This window comes from Ricinus communis, chromosome 10 (assembly GCF_019578655.1).
Source record: "Ricinus communis isolate WT05 ecotype wild-type chromosome 10, ASM1957865v1, whole genome shotgun sequence".
Taxonomy (NCBI): Eukaryota; Viridiplantae; Streptophyta; class Magnoliopsida; order Malpighiales; family Euphorbiaceae; genus Ricinus; species Ricinus communis.
In genome coordinates this window covers 21,865,813-21,885,668 of record NC_063265.1, presented here as the reverse complement: position 1 = coordinate 21,885,668, position 19,856 = coordinate 21,865,813, and the positions used below count along the sequence as shown (strand labels likewise).

General features: G+C 34.3%; 1 protein-coding gene across 1 annotated transcript in view; it reads left to right on the top strand.

Moving 5' to 3' along the window:
• LOC8270489 (ferredoxin-dependent glutamate synthase, chloroplastic) overlaps positions 1-19,856 on the top strand; it is a 28,133-nt gene that overhangs the window by 3,820 nt on the left and 4,457 nt on the right. The window contains exons 2-27 of the mRNA XM_002526868.4: positions 1,579-1,891; positions 2,500-2,942; positions 3,027-3,158; positions 3,685-3,783; positions 4,270-4,340; positions 5,799-5,895; positions 6,745-6,837; positions 7,599-7,744; positions 8,245-8,404; positions 10,508-10,618; positions 10,740-10,955; positions 11,617-11,774; positions 13,431-13,560; positions 13,997-14,055; positions 14,153-14,258; positions 15,115-15,211; positions 15,529-15,644; positions 15,771-15,968; positions 16,243-16,353; positions 16,600-16,839; positions 16,930-17,028; positions 17,878-17,973; positions 18,052-18,249; positions 18,334-18,408; positions 18,561-18,689; positions 18,783-18,881. Coding sequence (XP_002526914.1) covers positions 1,579-1,891; positions 2,500-2,942; positions 3,027-3,158; positions 3,685-3,783; positions 4,270-4,340; positions 5,799-5,895; positions 6,745-6,837; positions 7,599-7,744; positions 8,245-8,404; positions 10,508-10,618; positions 10,740-10,955; positions 11,617-11,774; positions 13,431-13,560; positions 13,997-14,055; positions 14,153-14,258; positions 15,115-15,211; positions 15,529-15,644; positions 15,771-15,968; positions 16,243-16,353; positions 16,600-16,839; positions 16,930-17,028; positions 17,878-17,973; positions 18,052-18,249; positions 18,334-18,408; positions 18,561-18,689; positions 18,783-18,881 — 3,792 coding nt within the window. The remainder of the gene's footprint in view (positions 1-1,578; positions 1,892-2,499; positions 2,943-3,026; positions 3,159-3,684; positions 3,784-4,269; positions 4,341-5,798; positions 5,896-6,744; positions 6,838-7,598; positions 7,745-8,244; positions 8,405-10,507; positions 10,619-10,739; positions 10,956-11,616; positions 11,775-13,430; positions 13,561-13,996; positions 14,056-14,152; positions 14,259-15,114; positions 15,212-15,528; positions 15,645-15,770; positions 15,969-16,242; positions 16,354-16,599; positions 16,840-16,929; positions 17,029-17,877; positions 17,974-18,051; positions 18,250-18,333; positions 18,409-18,560; positions 18,690-18,782; positions 18,882-19,856) is intronic.

The window sequence follows — 19,856 nt, the reverse complement described above, 5'->3', positions numbered from 1 at the left end:
CTAATGTGGATAGGAATATCGCTTCTGAATAGGAAGCACAACCCTAACAACTTTCGATTCTTAATTTATATATGAAGACCACAAATGAAACTAATAAAGGAACCAAACTACAAATAAGAGACTTGCAATCCTGTTTTTATATTACCCCTTCTCTTAAATGTAGCGGCTCCTTTGAAACCTATTCTTATAAGTGTATTTTATGTAGTATTATTATATTTTAGTTTGTTCTAGAATTAAGTTTGAATATTTTGTAATCAAATGCATATGTTTGGAGTAAATTTTGATGTGAGTAAATGTTGTTGACTTATATTACTTGGAATAAATTAATAGTGAACTGATTGGATCTAGTTCTTATAGTACCCATAAGGGAATAGCAAAACTTGAAAGTGTTCTTTAGATTTTAACAGTGGACCTCCATCTTTTTCATTGTAATTGGATGCGAATTCCAGAAAAATGCCCTTCTACTATATTTATAATTTTCTTAACTGACCTATATGCATTGGTTGGAAAAGTTCTTTATATAAAAATAGGATTAAGACTGAACTCAGGCCATACTTTGAAATGCCTTTGCTCTGTACTTCTATTTTCAAACTTTTTCTCGCTTGCCTTACAAAGAGCTTAACTTTTGAGTAGTTTAATATGTTTTGTTACTGATTAGCGACTTAATATTTAAGGGTCGGAATTCACTGGAGTTTTAATATGCTATATTGAATTATTTTTACTCATGTGGATCATGGGAAAGGAAGTCTAAAACGTCATCCCTTTGGCTAATTTATGGACTATGGGAAGGTAGGAAGTTTAGTATTAAAAATTGAATTAATTTGATTAAGATAAGAGTTCAATGAATGAGTGAATGTAGAGCCCAACTAATATAATTAGACTCGAGTCCAACCAATACCAAAATGACTAGAACTACCCACTTGGTTGGTTGGATCTTAACCCTTATAAATTGTTTATATTTCTTATTCCTTAGTGATGTGGGATCTCTAACACTCTTGCCAAGTGCAACTTGGATTTGACTTTGATGCCCAGTTGTCACTTGAAACTGGACTGGATATTTAGACGGGAAGTCGGGAAATTAAGAAATCGGTCTAGACCTGCTCTAATACCATATTAGAAATTGAATTAATTTGATTAAGGCGAGAGTTAAATGAATGAGTGTGGAGCCCAACTAATAGAATTGAGCTTGGATCCAACCAATACCAAAATGACTAGAACTAGCCACTTGGTTGGTCGGACCTTAACCCCTATAGATTGTTTATATTTCTTGTTCTTTAGTGATATGGGATCTCTAACAGTATCCTTGTTGGACATAAAGAAATTACTTGTTATCTTGCAATGTTCAAATTGTATTCTTTTTATTTTTTGGAATATTCCCTTTTACGGATAAGTAAATTTTTTTTGCTCGTTTATTTTCCAGTGCTTCATTAGAAACTAAAAGCATGCATGCTTTGGAAACTAAGATGATATTCCTCAATGATGTCATGAATTGTTTTTGCTAGTTGACTGTATTGATGTTTATATTTATGAAATGAATGATCCATCTACTTCTGTTCACTCGATTTCCACATTCTTCAGGTTGCTAACTTGGATGACATAATATCAGAAAGAGGTGCTTGTGGAGTTGGATTTATTGCTAATTTGGAAAACAAAGCATCACACGAGGTTGTGAAGGATGCCCTTACAGCTCTTGGCTGCATGGAACATCGTGGTGGTTGTGGAGCAGACAATGATTCTGGTGATGGATCAGGACTGATGACTTCAATTCCATGGGATCTATTTAATAATTGGGCTGACAAGCAAGGGATTGCTTCCTTTGATAAGTTGCATACCGGTGTTGGGATGGTTTTCCTTCCGAAGGATGATAATCTTATGAAAGAAGCTAAGCAAGGTGATTACATAGAGGAGTTTAAGTCCAATCAATTCTATGCTTTAGTGGATTGTTATTGCTATTTTAACTTCTTACTTACAAGGGCACTGCATTTTACTTTTCTTATCATCCGCTTTAAGTCTGGATTTGATATAGATCTACATTGGTTTTCTTGTTTTATTTGATTTAAATGAATATTGTATATCTAATTTCTGTTGTTTGCATGTCATATTCACCTTTGGCTTTGTTGGGAAGATTTATTTCTTTTATTCTTCATGTCTGAGGCCTAATGCTTGGTGGAATTGAAACAATTTTGTCTTCTCCATATTACCATATCTCTAGAGTCAATAATTTTCTATGAGGACAAACCTTATCCCCGAGGAACCAATATTTTTGTTTTATGACAAGTGTCTCAGGCAACCAAAGTGTTGTAGACATTTGTTACTGGCCTATGTATGTAGTTTCAGAAAGTGTTTTGCATCTGCATTCCTCAAAATGCATGATATTGAAGTAAAGATTGTATTTCTCATTATGCCATGAGTTATGTTTTGCCAGTGCAAGTTAATGTGTTCAACTGATGCTATCCATATTATCTACTTTTTGATTATAAAATTTAATTCTTTATGTAGTTGTTGAAAATGTTTTTAAACAAGAGGGCCTTGAGGTGCTTGGATGGAGGCCTGTTCCTGTAAATAAATCGATAGTAGGTTTTTATGCAAAAGAGACAATGCCCAACATACAGCAGGTCTTTGTTAGAATTGTGAAGGACGAAAGTGTTGATGACATTGAACGGGAATTCTACATATGTCGGAAGCTGATTGAAAGGGCAGCAACTTCGGAAAGATGGGGCAATGAGCTTTACATATGTTCTTTGTCTAATCAAACAATTGTTTATAAGGGAATGCTTCGCTCAGAAGTTCTTGGTTTATTTTATTCTGACCTTCAGAGTGATCTTTATAAATCACCTTTTGCCATTTATCATCGAAGATATAGTACAAATACTAGTCCAAGGTGGCCTCTCGCTCAGCCAATGCGGCTTCTTGGTCATAATGGAGAAATCAATACCATACAGGTAATAAAGTTCTCTACAACAGTGATCTGTGAATTAGAAATTATGTGCAAATCTCCTTATTTTAATTCTAAAATGTGAATGCAGGGTAACTTGAACTGGATGCAATCTCGAGAAAGCTCATTAAAATCTCCTGTCTGGCGTGGCCGTGAAAATGAAATTCGTCCTTTTGGTAACCCAAAAGCATCAGATTCTGCAAATCTTGATAGTGCAGCAGAAGTACGAGCTACCACTGTTATACTGATGGTGTTATTTTCATATTTAGCTTGAATGAACTGTTACTTGTTTGTTACTAGAACTACTTAACTACTTTATTCTTTCAATGTTATTACAATCTGGAAAAGAACTAGAACAATTGGCAAGAATTAGGATAGAGAAGCTAGCCTGTCAGACTTAAGTTGTTTCAACTGTTTTCTGAAACTCCATGCTTGCTTTTAATAATCCAGGGAACTTAGTTTGATTGAACCTGTATTTGCATATTTACTTGTAGATACGCTAGATGAGTAGTTGTTCGATGAGAATCGTTTTTTCCATTTCCTATCAGAGTATGCATAATAGATGGAGTCAATAGGATTATTGACTAATAACATTACATGTGGTGGGTTGCTAGTCAGAACAAAGGGAGAAAGCTTGCTTGCTGTCTTCTTTAGTACAGTAGGATTGGTAAGTATGTGAATTTTATTTTTCATTAGTTTTTATGTGGCTCTTCTAACTTTGCCTTCTGTCTGCTTTTTGTTCATTATAGTTGTTAATAAGAAGTGGTCGCAATCCTGAGGAGGCTCTGATGATTCTTGTCCCAGAGGCATACAAGAATCATCCAACCCTAACAATAAAATATCCTGAGGTACTTATTTTTTAAAATTCATATTTCTATTTAACGTGCATCAGTGAGCGCGCTATTGTAATGAAGATTGTCTTTATAGGAACTCTTTGTGTTGCTTCTAATCAGATGAGTCATTTTGTATACTTTTCTTTCCTAAAGTTTTGAATTTAATAGTTTTTTTTTTCTGGATGCTACACCATCTAAATGAAGCCGACAGAGCTATGTATTTAGCTTCAATCATGGATCTTTTCTCATTCACCTCATCTCTATCAAATAGTAGATATTTGATCGTCATTCCTTTTCTTGTTTTTTAATCTATAGTCTGTTAACTCTTTATCTTTTTTTTTTTTCCTTAAGCTGAATCTGATTGCCACTTATTGAGTTTTTCTTTTCTTTTCCTTTTTTTTCTTCTATGCAGTAACTACAATTTTTTAGGTAAAAGATGGCTTTTAAAACATTTTACAGCAATTACACTTGACTAAAACATAATTGGTTTATTTTCTCCAGGTTGTTGACTTTTACGACTATTACAAAGGTCAAATGGAAACTTGGGATGGGCCTGCTTTACTCTTATTCAGGTAAGACTTTCAAGGACCCACTTGGACTTCGAAAGTGTTAGTTGATTATGAAATAATAATCATTTAAAGTAGTGGTCTGTTTTTGGTTTGTAAGTCAGCCCTAACAAGTTGTTCCTGTCACCAGCATTATTGAGTACAAGAATTTTGACCACAAACAATAATAAAACCAAATGATCGCAAAGAATAATAAATTCAAATGACCACAAAGAATAATAAATTCAAATGAGCCTATATTTTTATAATTAACTATTTCTGAGCCGCCTAAACACTATTTGGATCTATCCAATGTTGTTAAAAGTGACCGCATATTTAATTTTCAATATCCCCTAAAGTTCAGGTGCTAGGCATAGAGCGTACAATCCCACATAGGCTAAGTTCGATGCTTATCATTGAAATATAGTATATAAACTTTTATTTTGGAAATTGTCTCTCTACAAAATACCAGAATTGGGAGTCTGCCTAAGGTAGATAATTCTTCCCAGACCCTTGCAAAATGTGAAGCACCTTCAATGCTCCTTTTTGAGAAACGTGTATAACAACTAATAAGAAAAAAGACTATATAGACTCTGACGTTAATTTGTTTTTCTTATAAGTTACTTCTTAAAGGTTTAAACTGTGCAAGACTTGTTTTTGATACATGCGAAGAACTAAGTTAGACATCTATCAAATCATGTAAACTTAAAAGATAATATTGTATCCACAGGGTATTTCCAATCATGTAGGACTATCAGAACTTGAGCAGATCTTGCTTTTCTTGGTTGATGTTGTTGCTGTGGTTCGTTCTTTTAGACTTTTGAGCTTTACATCAATGCCAATTATAGAACTAAAAAGTTCAACAAATAGCAGAAATCTATTGGCTTATACAAAACCCTAGAGCAATGTTGTATGTGAGGCTTGCTTCAAGGCTAGGTGCTAGGTGCTAGGTGCTAGGTGCATGCCTAGAGTGCCCCAAGTGTGCTTAGGAGAATGAGATTTATGTAGTGGCTAAAAACTGCAACTACACCTGCTAACAACCTGGGAACATCATGCTAAATGTACTGCAGTCACTTAATTGATGTTAGGTTATATGTGTTTGTCCCATATGCATGTTCATGCTTGACTAGAGCTATTATGCATTCACTTTTGAGGTACAATGAAGCTTTTATACATTTTGTATTTGCAGGACAGTGAAAAATAGGAATACCATTATAAGTGTGCTGAAATCAGTGATAATATGCATTGATGCGTTGTCTTATTCTTGAAAGTCTCATTTTTTCTTAATTGTATACATACGCAGTTATATATACCAATTTGCATGCCTACATGCATATGTACAAGTGCTATATATGTGCACAGATTTATGGATATTGGCCTAGAAGATTAATCTATTTTGAAGAGTTATGTTTTTTAGTTATATATTTGTTTTCCCCAGGTGTCATTCTCCTTTCTGATTGTTGATATTCTATCTGAATGGCACAGTGATGGGAAGACAGTTGGCGCTTGTCTTGATCGTAATGGACTTCGTCCGGCTAGGTATTGGCGGACAGTAGACAATTTTGTCTATGTTGCATCTGAGGTGTGTTCTACATCTCATTTTAACTTGAAATTACTTTATAATTTGTGATTTGTAGGAAACTGGTTTCGTTGTGTAGTGGATGTTGGAGCTCAATTAGCTCCCCATGATGCTTATGATTCATGTTAACTTGTGTCTTGTTGTTCTGACTCCTGCAAGGTCTCACTTTGTTTTTTTTTCTAAAGTTGCTTAATAGTTGTTATCTATCATTTTTAAGATAGTTGCTTTTCTCTTGCCTATATTTATCTTATTGGTAATGTTTCAATAAAACTAATGTGTATGCCTGATCTGTTATCAAAATCGCATCTGTATATACATGTCATTATGAAACTGATTCATTCATTTGATCTTTTCTATAATTATCAAATGATTGATTAACACGCTGTCCTTCATATTCTGAGCAGACATCTGACTAGGCATTTGGCTCTGCTGCTGCATTTGGAAATTGCTATTTTGTATTGCACACTTGGTTAGCACTTCAGATGGTCTGGGTTAATGTAACTAAAGTATGATTCAACGAGTAAACATTTTGTGGAAATGGATGGACTCTGTTCCATTGCAATTCACGTTGAGCTGATTGGTTCTTTCTTACTCAAGTTCCTAAATCAGTGGTTTTCATTTAAAGTTATCCTAAAGAAAGTTACACGTGCATGAAATAATTCTGGAGTGGTCCATTTGGCTTTGTGGTCTTTCCATAATACTGTGGAAGAAATGTCTTATGTTGCACTGTTGTATACTTGATATGTATCTCACAAACTTTCTATCACCATGCTTTCTCCATTTTTTCTTAAAGATGCATCATTTATGTTGTGGTCCTTGTATTAAAGGTATTGTGTACCTTTTCTTATCTAGGTTGGTGTTTTACCAATGGATGAATCCAAAGTAACGATGAAAGGCCGCCTAGGCCCAGGAATGATGATAGCTGTGGATTTGCTTGGTGGTCAGGTTCGTATGACATTTTGTACTGGTGTTATTTGATACTTCATGAGGTAGATTACATTGCTGGTAGTCGCAGTAGTTTTTGTTGGTCTTTAAGATTAGTTGCCTGTTTATTATGCTTTCTTTAACATGACTTTACAAGCGTTTTTTGCTGCACTTGTCTTCTCCTATATCAAAATGAAATTAATTTAAGTTGACGTCATTAATTCAAAAGCACATGCTGTCCTGTCATTGCCTGCAGTTTTCCTATGTGTTGATATTTGTTACTTTTGATTCTGGAAGAGTGTAATCATGCTATTATAAATGATTCACTATTATCAAAATGCAGAAAATACGCTTTTGGGAAGATAACTATCAAAGAAAATCAAACTACATTTGATGTGTTGATTAGTCTATTTGTTAAGTTGCTCACCTGTGTACCTGTACCTGTTGACCCCTGCAATGTGGACAACACATGGGGTGTTTCTGGGAAGATTTGAATAGTATTGTGGAACAATAAATAGTTGGGCTCTAGAATCCCTTGATAAAAACGTGTTCCCAAATGGGTTCTCTCTAATTTATGCCTACAGATATGGGTGATATTTGAGATAGATTAAACTTCAACCATTTGTTTTGGGGCACATGTGAGTGGATTCTAAATAGTTTAATGTTAATCTTCGACATTGCAAATAAATATTCACAAGGTTTAAGTTATAGTTGGATATTTAACTTAAGGATATAAGGGGTTTCGATATTTATTTTAATTTTCTAAAGATTTCTACTTTCAGGTTTATGAGAATACTGAAGTTAAAAAGCGAGTAGCTTTATCAAATCCATACGGGAAATGGGTCAGTGAAAATCTACGATCCTTAAAGCCTGCAAACTTCCTCTCGACTACAGATTTGGACAATGAAGCAATTTTACGGCGCCAGCAGTAAGTGTGTTGGTTTCACTTGCGATTCTGAGATGTCTCAATTCATCCTATTTCATCTGATTTCAAGATGTGCTATGGTTCTGAAGGATGAATTGCGCCCAAACATTCCAATAAGATTTCCTCCTTGAATAAAAATTCCATTTTTCTTAATTTTTTTTTATCTATTCCATGATAGAAGAGAAAGAAGGGAAGGGGAGATGGGGGTTCAGAAGAGAGATCTATGAATTTGGAAAAAAATTGCATTTGTTGGAAATCATATTGATTTGAGATTTAAGAATAGGCCTAACTGAGAATTGTAAGTTATTTGGTTTCATGTCATTCTTATGGGTTAGAATATACTACCAGGAGGCAATTTGCAAATATTCGGCAGAAATTCTGTTCAAAAACTAAGTTCCAAACTTTTTTCTTTAATCTACAAAGTGCCATATATTATGTGTGTGTTTTTAATTGTAATGTTCAACATATTGGTTAATGCTCCTTATTATGTACTTCTGTAACAGGTCTTTTGGCTACTCCAGCGAGGATGTCCAAATGGTTATTGAATCTATGGCTGCACAAGGAAAGGAGCCTACATTTTGCATGGGAGATGACATTCCATTGGCAATATTGTCTCAAAGGCCGCATATGCTTTATGATTATTTTAAACAACGATTCGCACAGGTATCTTAGAAGTTTCTTTTCTTTTCTTTTTTCTTTTATTCCACAACGACATTTAAAAAAGTAATATTGTCCATGAATTCGAGATGTGGTTTAATAATTTTTTTAAACAACATTATGCATAGATACTGTAGAAGCTCCTTTTTTCCTTTTCTCCTCAATGACCTCGTCAAGTATGCTAGTTACAGAATTAATTCATTCATTTTGGAGTTTTTATATTATGTGTGTTAATTTCTTATTTCATTAATTTTTTAATGGTACCATATACAAATACTCACTTCTCTGTTCAAAACATTGCTAAGATGCTCTGTGTTTCTATCTAAATCTGTTTGTGCATATTACCAGCACCAACCAATTCCATGTATGTTGCGATTAGACATCCTTTTATGAGAGAATGTGAGAGTGAATGTCAGAAAGAAACATCAATGTAAGATCTGCAGATCTGGGTACTGGTTTGCGTCTAGGCAACATTGTCTGTTTCTAATTTGTAGCGTCATTATTATTGGTATAAAACAAGGCCTGTCTATCCTTTAGTTTGCAGTGAGATGGAGCAGAGTAAGGGACATGGCCTTCTCTTATATCTTCTAGTTCCTTCCTCCCCTCAATGCTCTTTTTGTAGCTGTCTGATCATGTGCTCATCTTTTGTGCAAGTCTTATGTCCAGGGGTTTTGTCACCCTTATATATATATATATATATATATATATATATATTTTTTTTCCTGTGCCATAAGACAATGGATGGTTGTGGTTGGTGTAGCATTATAGCATGGCCATTCATTGACTATTCTTGTTTATCATGACCCTAACAATCCGTTTGATTCATGGGATTGTTTAACTAAAGCCATATTTCTAATAAATATTACTATGTTAAGGTACATATAATAGAGGTTGACTTAATATTCCCAAGGGCTTAGCTAACCCATGAGAAACCCCTATGTAATGAAATTTTAATCCCTTAAATAGCCCTACTTTTTTACTTTATTTACTCAAAATAACTTTTGTAAAGTCCACTTTCTTTTTTTTTTTTTTGTTTTTTAGCTGAAAAGTTAAATTAAATTAATTATTTTCATTAAAATTTATATAGAATCTTTTACAACTAATATGACTATAGTGGCTTAATTTTGAAATTTATTTTCTTGCACTTATATTATAATCTTTCTTAAAATAGTTCGTAATAATTTTATTTTTTTGCACAATAAATTTGAATTATGATTATTTGTAAGCTAATAAAAAAATCACTAAAATTTATCCAATAAAACATGCAAGAATAATTAACATAAAAAGTATTACAAAAACTAATTAATACTATAGATGATTTAAAGACTTTTTGAAAAAATAAAAAGAAGAAATTAGGGAGATATAATTTCATATATGTAGCAAAGGGTATTTAGGTAATATAATCATTTTAGTAATTTATCTCATAGGTTAAACTATCCTACCAAATATGGGACTACAAAAATAGAATTAATAATACTATGGATTAGAATGTTTGTATCAAATAAAATTTAACATAAGTAATCCTATAGTTTAACTAAACCTAGAATTAAGCCTAATTATAAGGATTGAGAATTTGTGAACTATAAAAGATTTAGGTATAGAAACGCTCTTCAGAACATTTGACTTGGGGTATGTTTCGGATTGCTGTTGGTAATATATTAATTTATTTGACTTCTTATAAACTGTTTTTTCCAAACCTGCTTTTAGGAAAAGCATCCATTCAGTTGCGTTTAGCAAAACCAATTTTCAAAACTTAAAAAATCATTCAAAATAAAAAATGAAGTTGGAAAAGCACTTTTCCAACCTCAATGCTAAACTCACCCTTAACTGTGTGGATGGGAACTGCTCTTAATCATTCACTGAAAGATAACTGATATTCTCTGATTTTCTGAAAGAGTTTGGGACAATTAATCTCTGCCATTAGTTTCTTCTCTTCATATTAGGATTTTTCTTTTGTGAATATTTTATATAAGTCTCACGGAATTCTGCTCTTGAGGATCAAATGACTTTTTTTGATGGCTTTTTTGTATGTAATTAGCCATTTGATATGAGTCCAAGTTAATGTCAAAAAGATTCTTCCTTTTCATGCTTTCAACTGTATGTGCGCAGGTTACAAATCCAGCTATAGACCCTCTTAGGGAAGGATTAGTCATGTCTCTTGAAGTCAACATTGGGAAGCGAGGAAACATATTGGAAGTTGGACCTGAAAATGCTATGCAGGTGCACTTTTATTTCTACATAATCATGATTTTCATGGTGCATGTAATGCTTTTATTGAAATGAATTCCTTTTCTAGGTATTTATGCTGGGAATGAATTGACATTTTAATATGTTGGACCAGGTTAACTTATCTAGTCCTGTATTGAATGAAGGAGAGCTGGAGTCATTGCTTAAGGATCCTCATTTAAAACCTCAAGTTCTGCCAACCTTTTTTGATATACGTAAAGGGGTTGAGGGTACTTTAGAGAAAACACTACTCAGGCTTTGTGAAAAGGCTGATGAAGCTGTTCGAAATGGCTCCCAACTGCTTGTTCTTTCTGATCGGTCTGATGATCTGGTAAGTTCATTTTTTAGTTTTGACAATATTTTCTATGAAAAGAACTTGCAGTTATATGATTGTTGAAGGATTCTGTTTCTTGATGCATGTTTTTGCTTCATCAGTTGCTTTATGCTGAATATTTATTTTTTGTCAACTTAATTTGTAGGTGTAGACTACTGATAATTCATTGTTGTTTTGAAAAATGATCGAGAGAGAGAGAGGGGGGAGGTTTCGGTAGGGGTATTGGTGTTGGGGGGGAAGGGGGAGAAGAGGGGTGCGAGGGTCCAATTGTTATACAAATGGGGAGCGGGTTGCACATGTGTGCATATGCATGTTACTCTTTTAATTGCTCTACTAGGTTTACTACCACATACGAATAATGGCTTTGAAGTGATTTGTAGAGACCATTAATAATTTAGTTATCCTATAAATGACCAATTGCATCTCCCCTTTCTATTATATGCCTAACAGGTTTTTACGTTTGTGTGCATATAAACCTATGAGGTTATGGTGTTTTATTAAGTGGCTTGTAACTACTCTTATAGCAATCTCTTTGAGGATTTTTATGCGCTTTATATATGCTTATTTCTTTCATTTTCTCATGCTATCCTAGTCATACAAGTGAGTTTGCTTGAGTATTGGTACTGCTGATAATCCCCTTTTTTTCTTCTTCTCTCAGGAGCCCACTCGGCCTGCAATTCCAATACTTCTTGCGGTTGGTGCTGTTCATCAGCATCTTATTCAGAATGGCTTGAGAATGTCTACTTCAATCATAGCAGACACTGCTCAGTGCTTCAGCACTCATCACTTTGCCTGTTTAATTGGATATGGTGCAAGGTTAGATTTCCTTTTCAATGTAAAACACTTTTCAGAGATAGTTTTGCATTACTGTCATTCAATCTTTTTAATGCTAAAAGATGGTGATTACAGTTAGTATTTAAAGTATGTAGAATTTGTGGATTATGATACTTGTGCCACTTTCTTGCAATGCTCTCTTTCATTTAGGGTTAAGAAATTTCTTTGGTCTTTTAATGAGAAGAACTAATTATGTTGACCAAAACTGAACCGAAACTTAAAAAACAATATGACCAATTTGGTTCGCTTCGGTCTTAAAGAGAATTTCAGCTGAACCAAATCAACTGAGATTTCATTAGCTTTGAAATGTTTTTTAACTGACCTTTGAAAAACCTAACCTAAAAGTTAAAACACTCTCACCCTCACCCTAAAACACTAACAGTCGCCTCTTTCCTTCCATTCCTTATCTCACACTAACACTAGCTAGCTCTTATCTTTCTTTCTCTGATTCTCACTATTCTTATTCTCTTCTTCACGTTTTTCTCCTTTTTTCTTGATCTTCATTACCATTGCTTGTAGGGCTGAGTGGGATTGGTCCAATTAGGTTATTGGAAAATTACCAAAATTGTACTAAACTTCGGTCTCCTTAAATTGGAAGGGACTGGAACAGTATCAAACATAATGATACAGTAGCGGATTGAACCAATTTTTTCATTCCAGAACAACACGGTTGTAACATTGAAAGGAGATGTTAAATTACATATCATCATCTTTGAGTCTTGATCGCGACAATTTTCATATCCACATTTGAAGTTTTTTGTAATAAGCAATATTTATTATTTACTGTTAGTTTGAGGGGGAAAAGCCAACTTGTTCTAATTTTAACAAGTTGATGAAAAAACCCCTCCCTAGAACTAAGCAATGGATGGGCTTGAGCTTGAACAAAGAACTCAAGCTTCAATAGATGCTCTTTCGACATCATACACCGTAAAGAAAGGACTCATGAATGACCTTTTCCCTAGCCCTAGTACTCTGATTCAACCGCTTATGTTCTTCGCCAATGTTCCAAGGTGATCAGGCTTCACCTGATCACATATACTCAAAGTAGGAAAATATAACCAAAACTGAGTAAAAGAAATTACAGTAACTATTGTGTTCAAAAAACCAACAAAAAAAGCAACCATAGGGAATTATCAAAAGACACCAGAAAACATAAGTCCAAAAGCTTAACCAAAAAAGCAGCAGCCCGAAAGAACCAGGTTAGTAGCAGCAACCAAAGATATATACCATATATATTTTGATAAGCAAAGAGGGTTAGTTTATTTTTTTCTTCAATCTATTTAGGTAATCATTATATATGTATATTCTTTGATAGGTATTATACGCATATTATGTTATTAATAGAAATACACATAAAAATGGGTTTATGGTTAAGTCCTGGATCAGTACAAAACGATTATCACTAAAGAAAAAATACTGTACCATTATAGTAAAATATTTTTGGTTCAGATCATTTTGGTTCTAAACTTTTTTTTGTTATTTCAGTTATGCTATTTTTCAATACGATTTTTTAGTTCGGATGGGAGTCACCCGAGATCCATGATCAATGCTAATTGCTGATTGTGTTAGAGTTGGTTCCTGATTGTGTTTGACATCCTCAATTAACACAAATTTTGATTTTTTAAATTATTTTTTCAGTGCTGTATGTCCATACTTGGCATTGGAAACTTGTCGGCAGTGGCGTCTGAGCAATAAAACTGTGAATTTGATGCGGAATGGAAAGATGCCCACTGTAACAATTGAACAAGCTCAGAAGAACTTCTGTAAGGTTAGTGATTTGTAGAAACATGATTTTGTTTTCCTGAGATATAGATTTCTGTGCTTTTTGATGTTTTTTCTTATTTATGTATTAGGTGTGCTCTGTAGAGTGAATATTTATCTCCTGTATTAACCTTCATGATGGAGAAAAATGAGGATGTTTTCTCAGTATTAAATCTGTTACTTTGATTGAAAGTGACTAGCTATTGGCTTACATAGTAATTGTGATTGCCGTTAACTATTTAGTAAGTTCTTATGTATAATGGATGTTTGTTAAGATGGTGTATGATTAGAAAGCTTTTATTTGTCATTATGGAAAGAAGTAGTATTAAAGTTAATGGAAAAAGAAATTTGGAATACCTTGGAAACTGGTTAAACTTGAGAGAGAGTAATTTGCAGAAAATGACATTTTGATTGCAGCATACTGATTATTCTTTATCTTCTAGGCAGTTAAAGCCGGTCTCCTAAAAATCCTTTCAAAGATGGGCATCTCATTGCTTTCAAGGTATGAATTAAAACTGTTGTTTTTTAGAATCTCATTCACTTTTTCTTTAGATATATCCCATTTTCTATTGATTGATTTGTATGTATCCTGTATTTAGTTATTGTGGTGCCCAGATCTTTGAGATTTATGGATTGGGAAAGGAGGTTGTTGATCTAGCATTCTGTGGGAGCAAGTCAACTATTGGTGGAGCAACTCTTGATGAGGTACAAAAAGCAAGGACCCGTGCTCGAGTTTAACTATATTTGACTACGAAGAATATAAATATTTTCATTTTAATAAATGATGTGAAAAATTTGTTTTTACTCTTAAGTCATCAAGGAGGGCCTCCTTTAATATTGCACCTAATTTCTGCTTTTAATTTCTTTTTCTTTTATGGCTGTTTCCAGTTAGGTATCTGGTTGTAAACTGATGCTTTGAGTACTCAAAACTGTGCTGCATTTGCAGTAATGGTTGTGAAACATCTACACTATTTTGGTGGATAATATATTTTCATCATAGAGTAGTCAAATGGAAAAACAAAAAGGTTTTATTCAACTTCTAAGTGCAGTGGTTAGGCCATAAAATACCTTAAGTATTTATTATAATTTAGAGGTTAGATAAGTGAACTGTCATATCAGGCCTATGAGATTGGTTTCACTTGTCAGAAGTAACTTATTGCTGATACAATGATATCATATCGGTAGCACATATCTATTTTTCACGTAATGCTTTTCTTTAAGTTTCTTATATCATAGAGGTAATAATGTCATGTCTTGTAGTTTAATTTAGAGAAGAATTACTCAGCAGCAATACTATCTTTTCAGAATGGTAATGCAGCTTATAGGTGAGGGATATGTCGCTAAAATATACAAATCATGGGGTTTGAACTTGAATTTTGGGACCATGAGGTTGGTTATTTGTGCAAATTTGGTCATTCACACAGTTGATGTCTTCAGTTTTAAATCCTTTAATTAATATCTGATACCAAGGTGCTATCCCATTGATCCCACCCACAAATAATTGTAAATTATCTTATTCTTTTTCTTTTATTAATGTCTTTGGATTATTACTTTCTCATAGTTGGCAAGGGAGACTCTGTCTTTCTGGGTGAAAGCTTTCTCTGAGGATACAGCTAAAAGACTTGAAAATTTTGGGTTTATACAATTCCGACCTGGAGGTATGCATGTTGACATATGTGTTTTCCATTTTACAGGTTACTTTGGTTATAATCATAGTTTGAAATTAAGGTTTCCTTGAATTGGTTCGTCATTCAATTTTGGTTTTGAAATCTGGATGAAATTGTTGGTGAACTTTTATGGCAATTAGATTTGTCCTAGTGATAAGCAGCAGTAATCCTAAAATGATATTAGTAAAAACAGAATCTGAATTTCATGGTTGAAGTTGACATCAATAACATTGTACATTTCTTTAATAGTTACCCCACACTAAGTATCTGAAACTTACATTCCTTTTTTGTCACCTAATATGTATCAGGGGAGTATCATGGAAATAACCCAGAGATGTCAAAACTGCTTCACAAGGCTGTTCGGCAAAAGAATGAAAGTGCATTTTCTATTTATCAGCAACATTTAGCTAACCGGCCTGTGAATGTGAGCGCTAAAGTTGATCAGATTATTCTCGTGTTTGGCTTATCTGATATTTTTTTTTCTTTCTTTTACTGCATTTTGTAGTTTTAGAGAACATTGTTTTAATATCTTTAAGCGTGCCAACTGTAGGTTCTGCGTGATCTTGTTGAATTCAAGAGTGATCGTGCTCCAATTTCTGTGGGAAAGGTTGAACCTGCATCATCTATTGTTGAACGATTTTGTACTGGTGGAATGTCACTTGGGGCTATTTCAAGAGAAACTCATGAGGCAATTGCCATTGCAATGAACAGATTAGGTGGAAAATCTAATTCAGGAGAAGGTGGCGAGGTAGGCTTCTATATCTGTCTGTCTGCTGCTGGTGGGGGATTTGGCTGGAGGGGGCAGATGTATCCCCCCCAAGGTTACCTAATCTTTAATCTCTGCCACTGCTACCCATGCGTTACCCATGCAGGCATGGATAGCAATAATGGAGAATAAAGCTTGGGCAACCTTAATGTTGAACAACTAATCCAAATTGAAATAAAATGTTCTTCTTTTATGGTGTGTTGATCATGAAAATTTTTGTACATGTTTTGATGTTTACATTATTACCATCATGCAGGATCCAATTCGTTGGAGCCCACTTTCAGATGTCACTGATGGGTATTCTCCTACATTACCACATCTCAAAGGCCTTCAAAATGGTGATACTGCTACCAGTGCTATTAAGCAGGTATTGAACATGAATTTGTGCTTCTTAATGAGTTCTATAACTCCATAAGCAAGGCATAGGAACTTGATATTGGTCACCTGATATCAAGTGCATCACTAAAAAATTGATCAACATTTTGATAGGAAAAGTGGTCAGTCTTTTGATAGAAAAGTGTTCTTTTTGAGCTGGCTAACTAGTACCCTGGCTTTTTCACTTGGTAAGGTTTTATTAAATGTTACCTTTTGAAAGTGCTTGCATCTTCTTCAGGTTGCTTCAGGACGTTTTGGTGTCACCCCAACGTTCTTGGTCAATGCAGATCAGTTAGAAATTAAGATTGCGCAAGGTGCCAAGCCTGGCGAAGGTGGCCAATTGCCTGGGAAGAAAGTTAGTGCATATATTGCTAGGTTGAGAAACTCTAAACCTGGGGTTCCACTTATATCTCCACCCCCACACCATGACATTTACTCCATTGAAGATCTTGCACAACTAATATATGACCTTCATCAGGTGATATTTGCTATCCTGAATTTGCTTTCTCTTGATTGAGTGATATATGTTCTGAATTCTTAATAACTCCAGTCTCTTCTGAACAAATAGGTCAACCCTAAGGCTAAGGTATCTGTAAAGCTAGTGGCAGAAGCTGGTATTGGGACAGTTGCTTCTGGGGTTGCAAAGGGTAATGCTGATATCATACAGGTATCAACTCAAGATATGCTGTCTGTTTCTTTGAGTTCTAAGTTTTGATATCTCTCGCTTATTCTCCATGCGGTTTCAGTTATCCTGCAATCTATGGAAGTTTACTTGAAGCCTAAAATATTTTCTTTTTACTGAAGAAACTTGCGCTTCATTATTCTTAAGATATCCTTAAAAAGTTGATTAAACATTGTCTTTTGATGATCATTATATTTTTAGTGCAGATTAACCAACTGGAATATATTAAAAACTAGGTGAACTTAATTTTCTGTTTAGCACATTAAAGACTGTTAGCTGAGGCATCATTTTCTTCATAGTATGAAATCCAGGTTTTAGATTGTATGTTGGTTGTTTTATTCTGTTCTTACCCTCCTCTTCTTTCTTTTGTTCTAGAGGTGTTCCATATTGATACTTCCTGCATATTTGAAGCACACACCTCTATTATTAGTATTGCTACTACTATGTCTCTACCTCTTCTTTGTCTTTCTTGCTTTTCTTTCCCAAAACAATTTTCTTCTGTAGATACTAGTTGCTGAAACTTCTATCCACAACCCACCAACCCCCCTCCCCCCTCTCCTTTTTCTTGCCATTCTTCCCAAATTTTATTTTGTTCCTAGCATATATATCATTTTAAATGCTCATCTCTGCCTTTTGGCATATGCCTATGAATTTCAACTACAAACTAGTTGCTGAAATCTCTAGTCCCTCTTACTATCTTACTTGTATTCTTCCTGATTTGATTTTGCTCTACTACTGTTGCTAATTGCTGAAACATCAACAAAAATAACTTTGTATTTCCATGTGCACACAAAACAATACAGAAGCCTGTACTGACATCTGTTGGCCTTGCAGATATCAGGGCATGATGGTGGAACAGGTGCAAGCCCTATAAGCTCCATTAAGCATGCTGGTGGTCCTTGGGAACTTGGACTTACAGAATCTCATCAGGTTATTATATCGTTAGACCTTTTGGATCCACTTGCGTGCATTCAATTTGCTGATTTGATTGATAAAAATCTCTTACAGACTCTTATCGAAAATGGACTCAGAGAGAGGGTAATTCTTAGAGTTGATGGTGGCTTCAAAAGTGGGGTTGATGTCATGATGGCTGCAGCAATGGGTGCTGATGAATATGGGTTTGGTTCTGTTGCGATGATTGCTACTGGATGCGTTATGGCTCGCATTTGTCACACAAACAATTGTCCTGTTGGTGTTGCCAGTCAGGTATAATTTAAATCTTATTGGTTGTTTTTTGATGATATCTGTGCAATTTTACTGATTTCTGCTTCTGAATGTAATTCACTTCAGAGAGAAGAACTACGCGCACGGTTTCCTGGTGTGCCTGGAGATCTTGTGAATTACTTTCTGTATGTTGCCGAGGAGGTAATCTGTCTGCTTATATTTATAATGGTTAATGAAATGTTTTGCATTTATTGTTTGAACGGCAGTTTGGCTTTTATTGAAATTCTAGAATTTGCTTCTGATCTCATTGCATCTGCTCTCTTGCAATTATTATTTCTCCTTCTGTTGGCTAGGTAAGAGGCATGCTTGCACAATTGGGTTACCAGAAGTTGGATGATATTATTGGAAGAACAGATTTGTTGAGAGCACGAGATATTTCTCTAATGAAAACTCAGCACCTTGATCTCAGTTATATTCTTTCAGTATGTATTTGAACTATCATTTTCTTGACATGATGGGTCTTTTAGTGGTGGATTTGGGTATTTATCTTGCAATTATACTGCTTCTATGTCCAGAATGTTGGGTTACCAAAATGGAGCAGCACTGAGATCAGGAATCAAGATGTACATAGCAACGGTCCTGTTTTGGATGATGTTATACTAGCAGATCCACAGGTAACAGTTGTTTTTTTATGTTAGGCTTCAACTAGTTGTTTGTGGATACTAAACAAGATGTTTTAATTAGAGATTCATGAACATAGCTGTTAAGGTATCCAGAGGATGAATTTTGGTTATAGCTTCTGCTCTTTCTGGAATTTTTCATGCTATGGGATCATACTCATGTTAAAAAGAGAGTGAATATGTTACATAATTCTGTAGTACCATGATCATGGCTATGCGAGGTTGGAGTTCTGCGGTTTTGCTTCTGATCATTCAATTTGTGATGGTAGCAAGGAGAAGTTATTAAATTCATATTTTCATTCATTGATTCTCTATAAATTTTTTCAACATGTTAATTTTTTTCTAGTTTTATGCCATTTGTGGCTGTTTGCGTAGTAGGCCATTTCCCATGAATATATGAACTGAAATTTCATTTTTTTTTTGTCAGGTCATTTATTGTTTTCCTCCGGAAAAGTACAAAATATTTTATCAGTGGCTACAAAATATTTTATCAGTGGCATTCTAATTTTTTTCTTTTATTCATTTGTCTCCTGCAATAAAAAGAATCATGATTGATAGTAAAGAAATTCACTTTCCTAACCCAGTCGAGTGGTATTTCTTGTATAATATTTGCAATTATTGTTGTTTGTCATTTGAAGTTTCTTCTCAAAACTATAGGATGTATTAGAGAAGTGGTTAGCTTCCAGGCCCTTGAATTATTGGATGTTCCATCATTTATAATTAATGTCTGATGTTTTCATGTTCTGTATTTTCCTATTCTTTTGGTTGTTAAGAATTAATAGTGTCTTTCTACCACTGAGATGGCTTGAAATTAAGAGGATTATAGCTTCCACAGAACACCTTAGGATTGAATCAGGTTTTCAAATGGAGAAGGAACATTATAGCGAAAGGTCACTTGAGTATAGTTTTTCTTATTGCAACATCCTGTACCTGCAACTTATATTAATTTGTCATTAACTTAGATTTGTA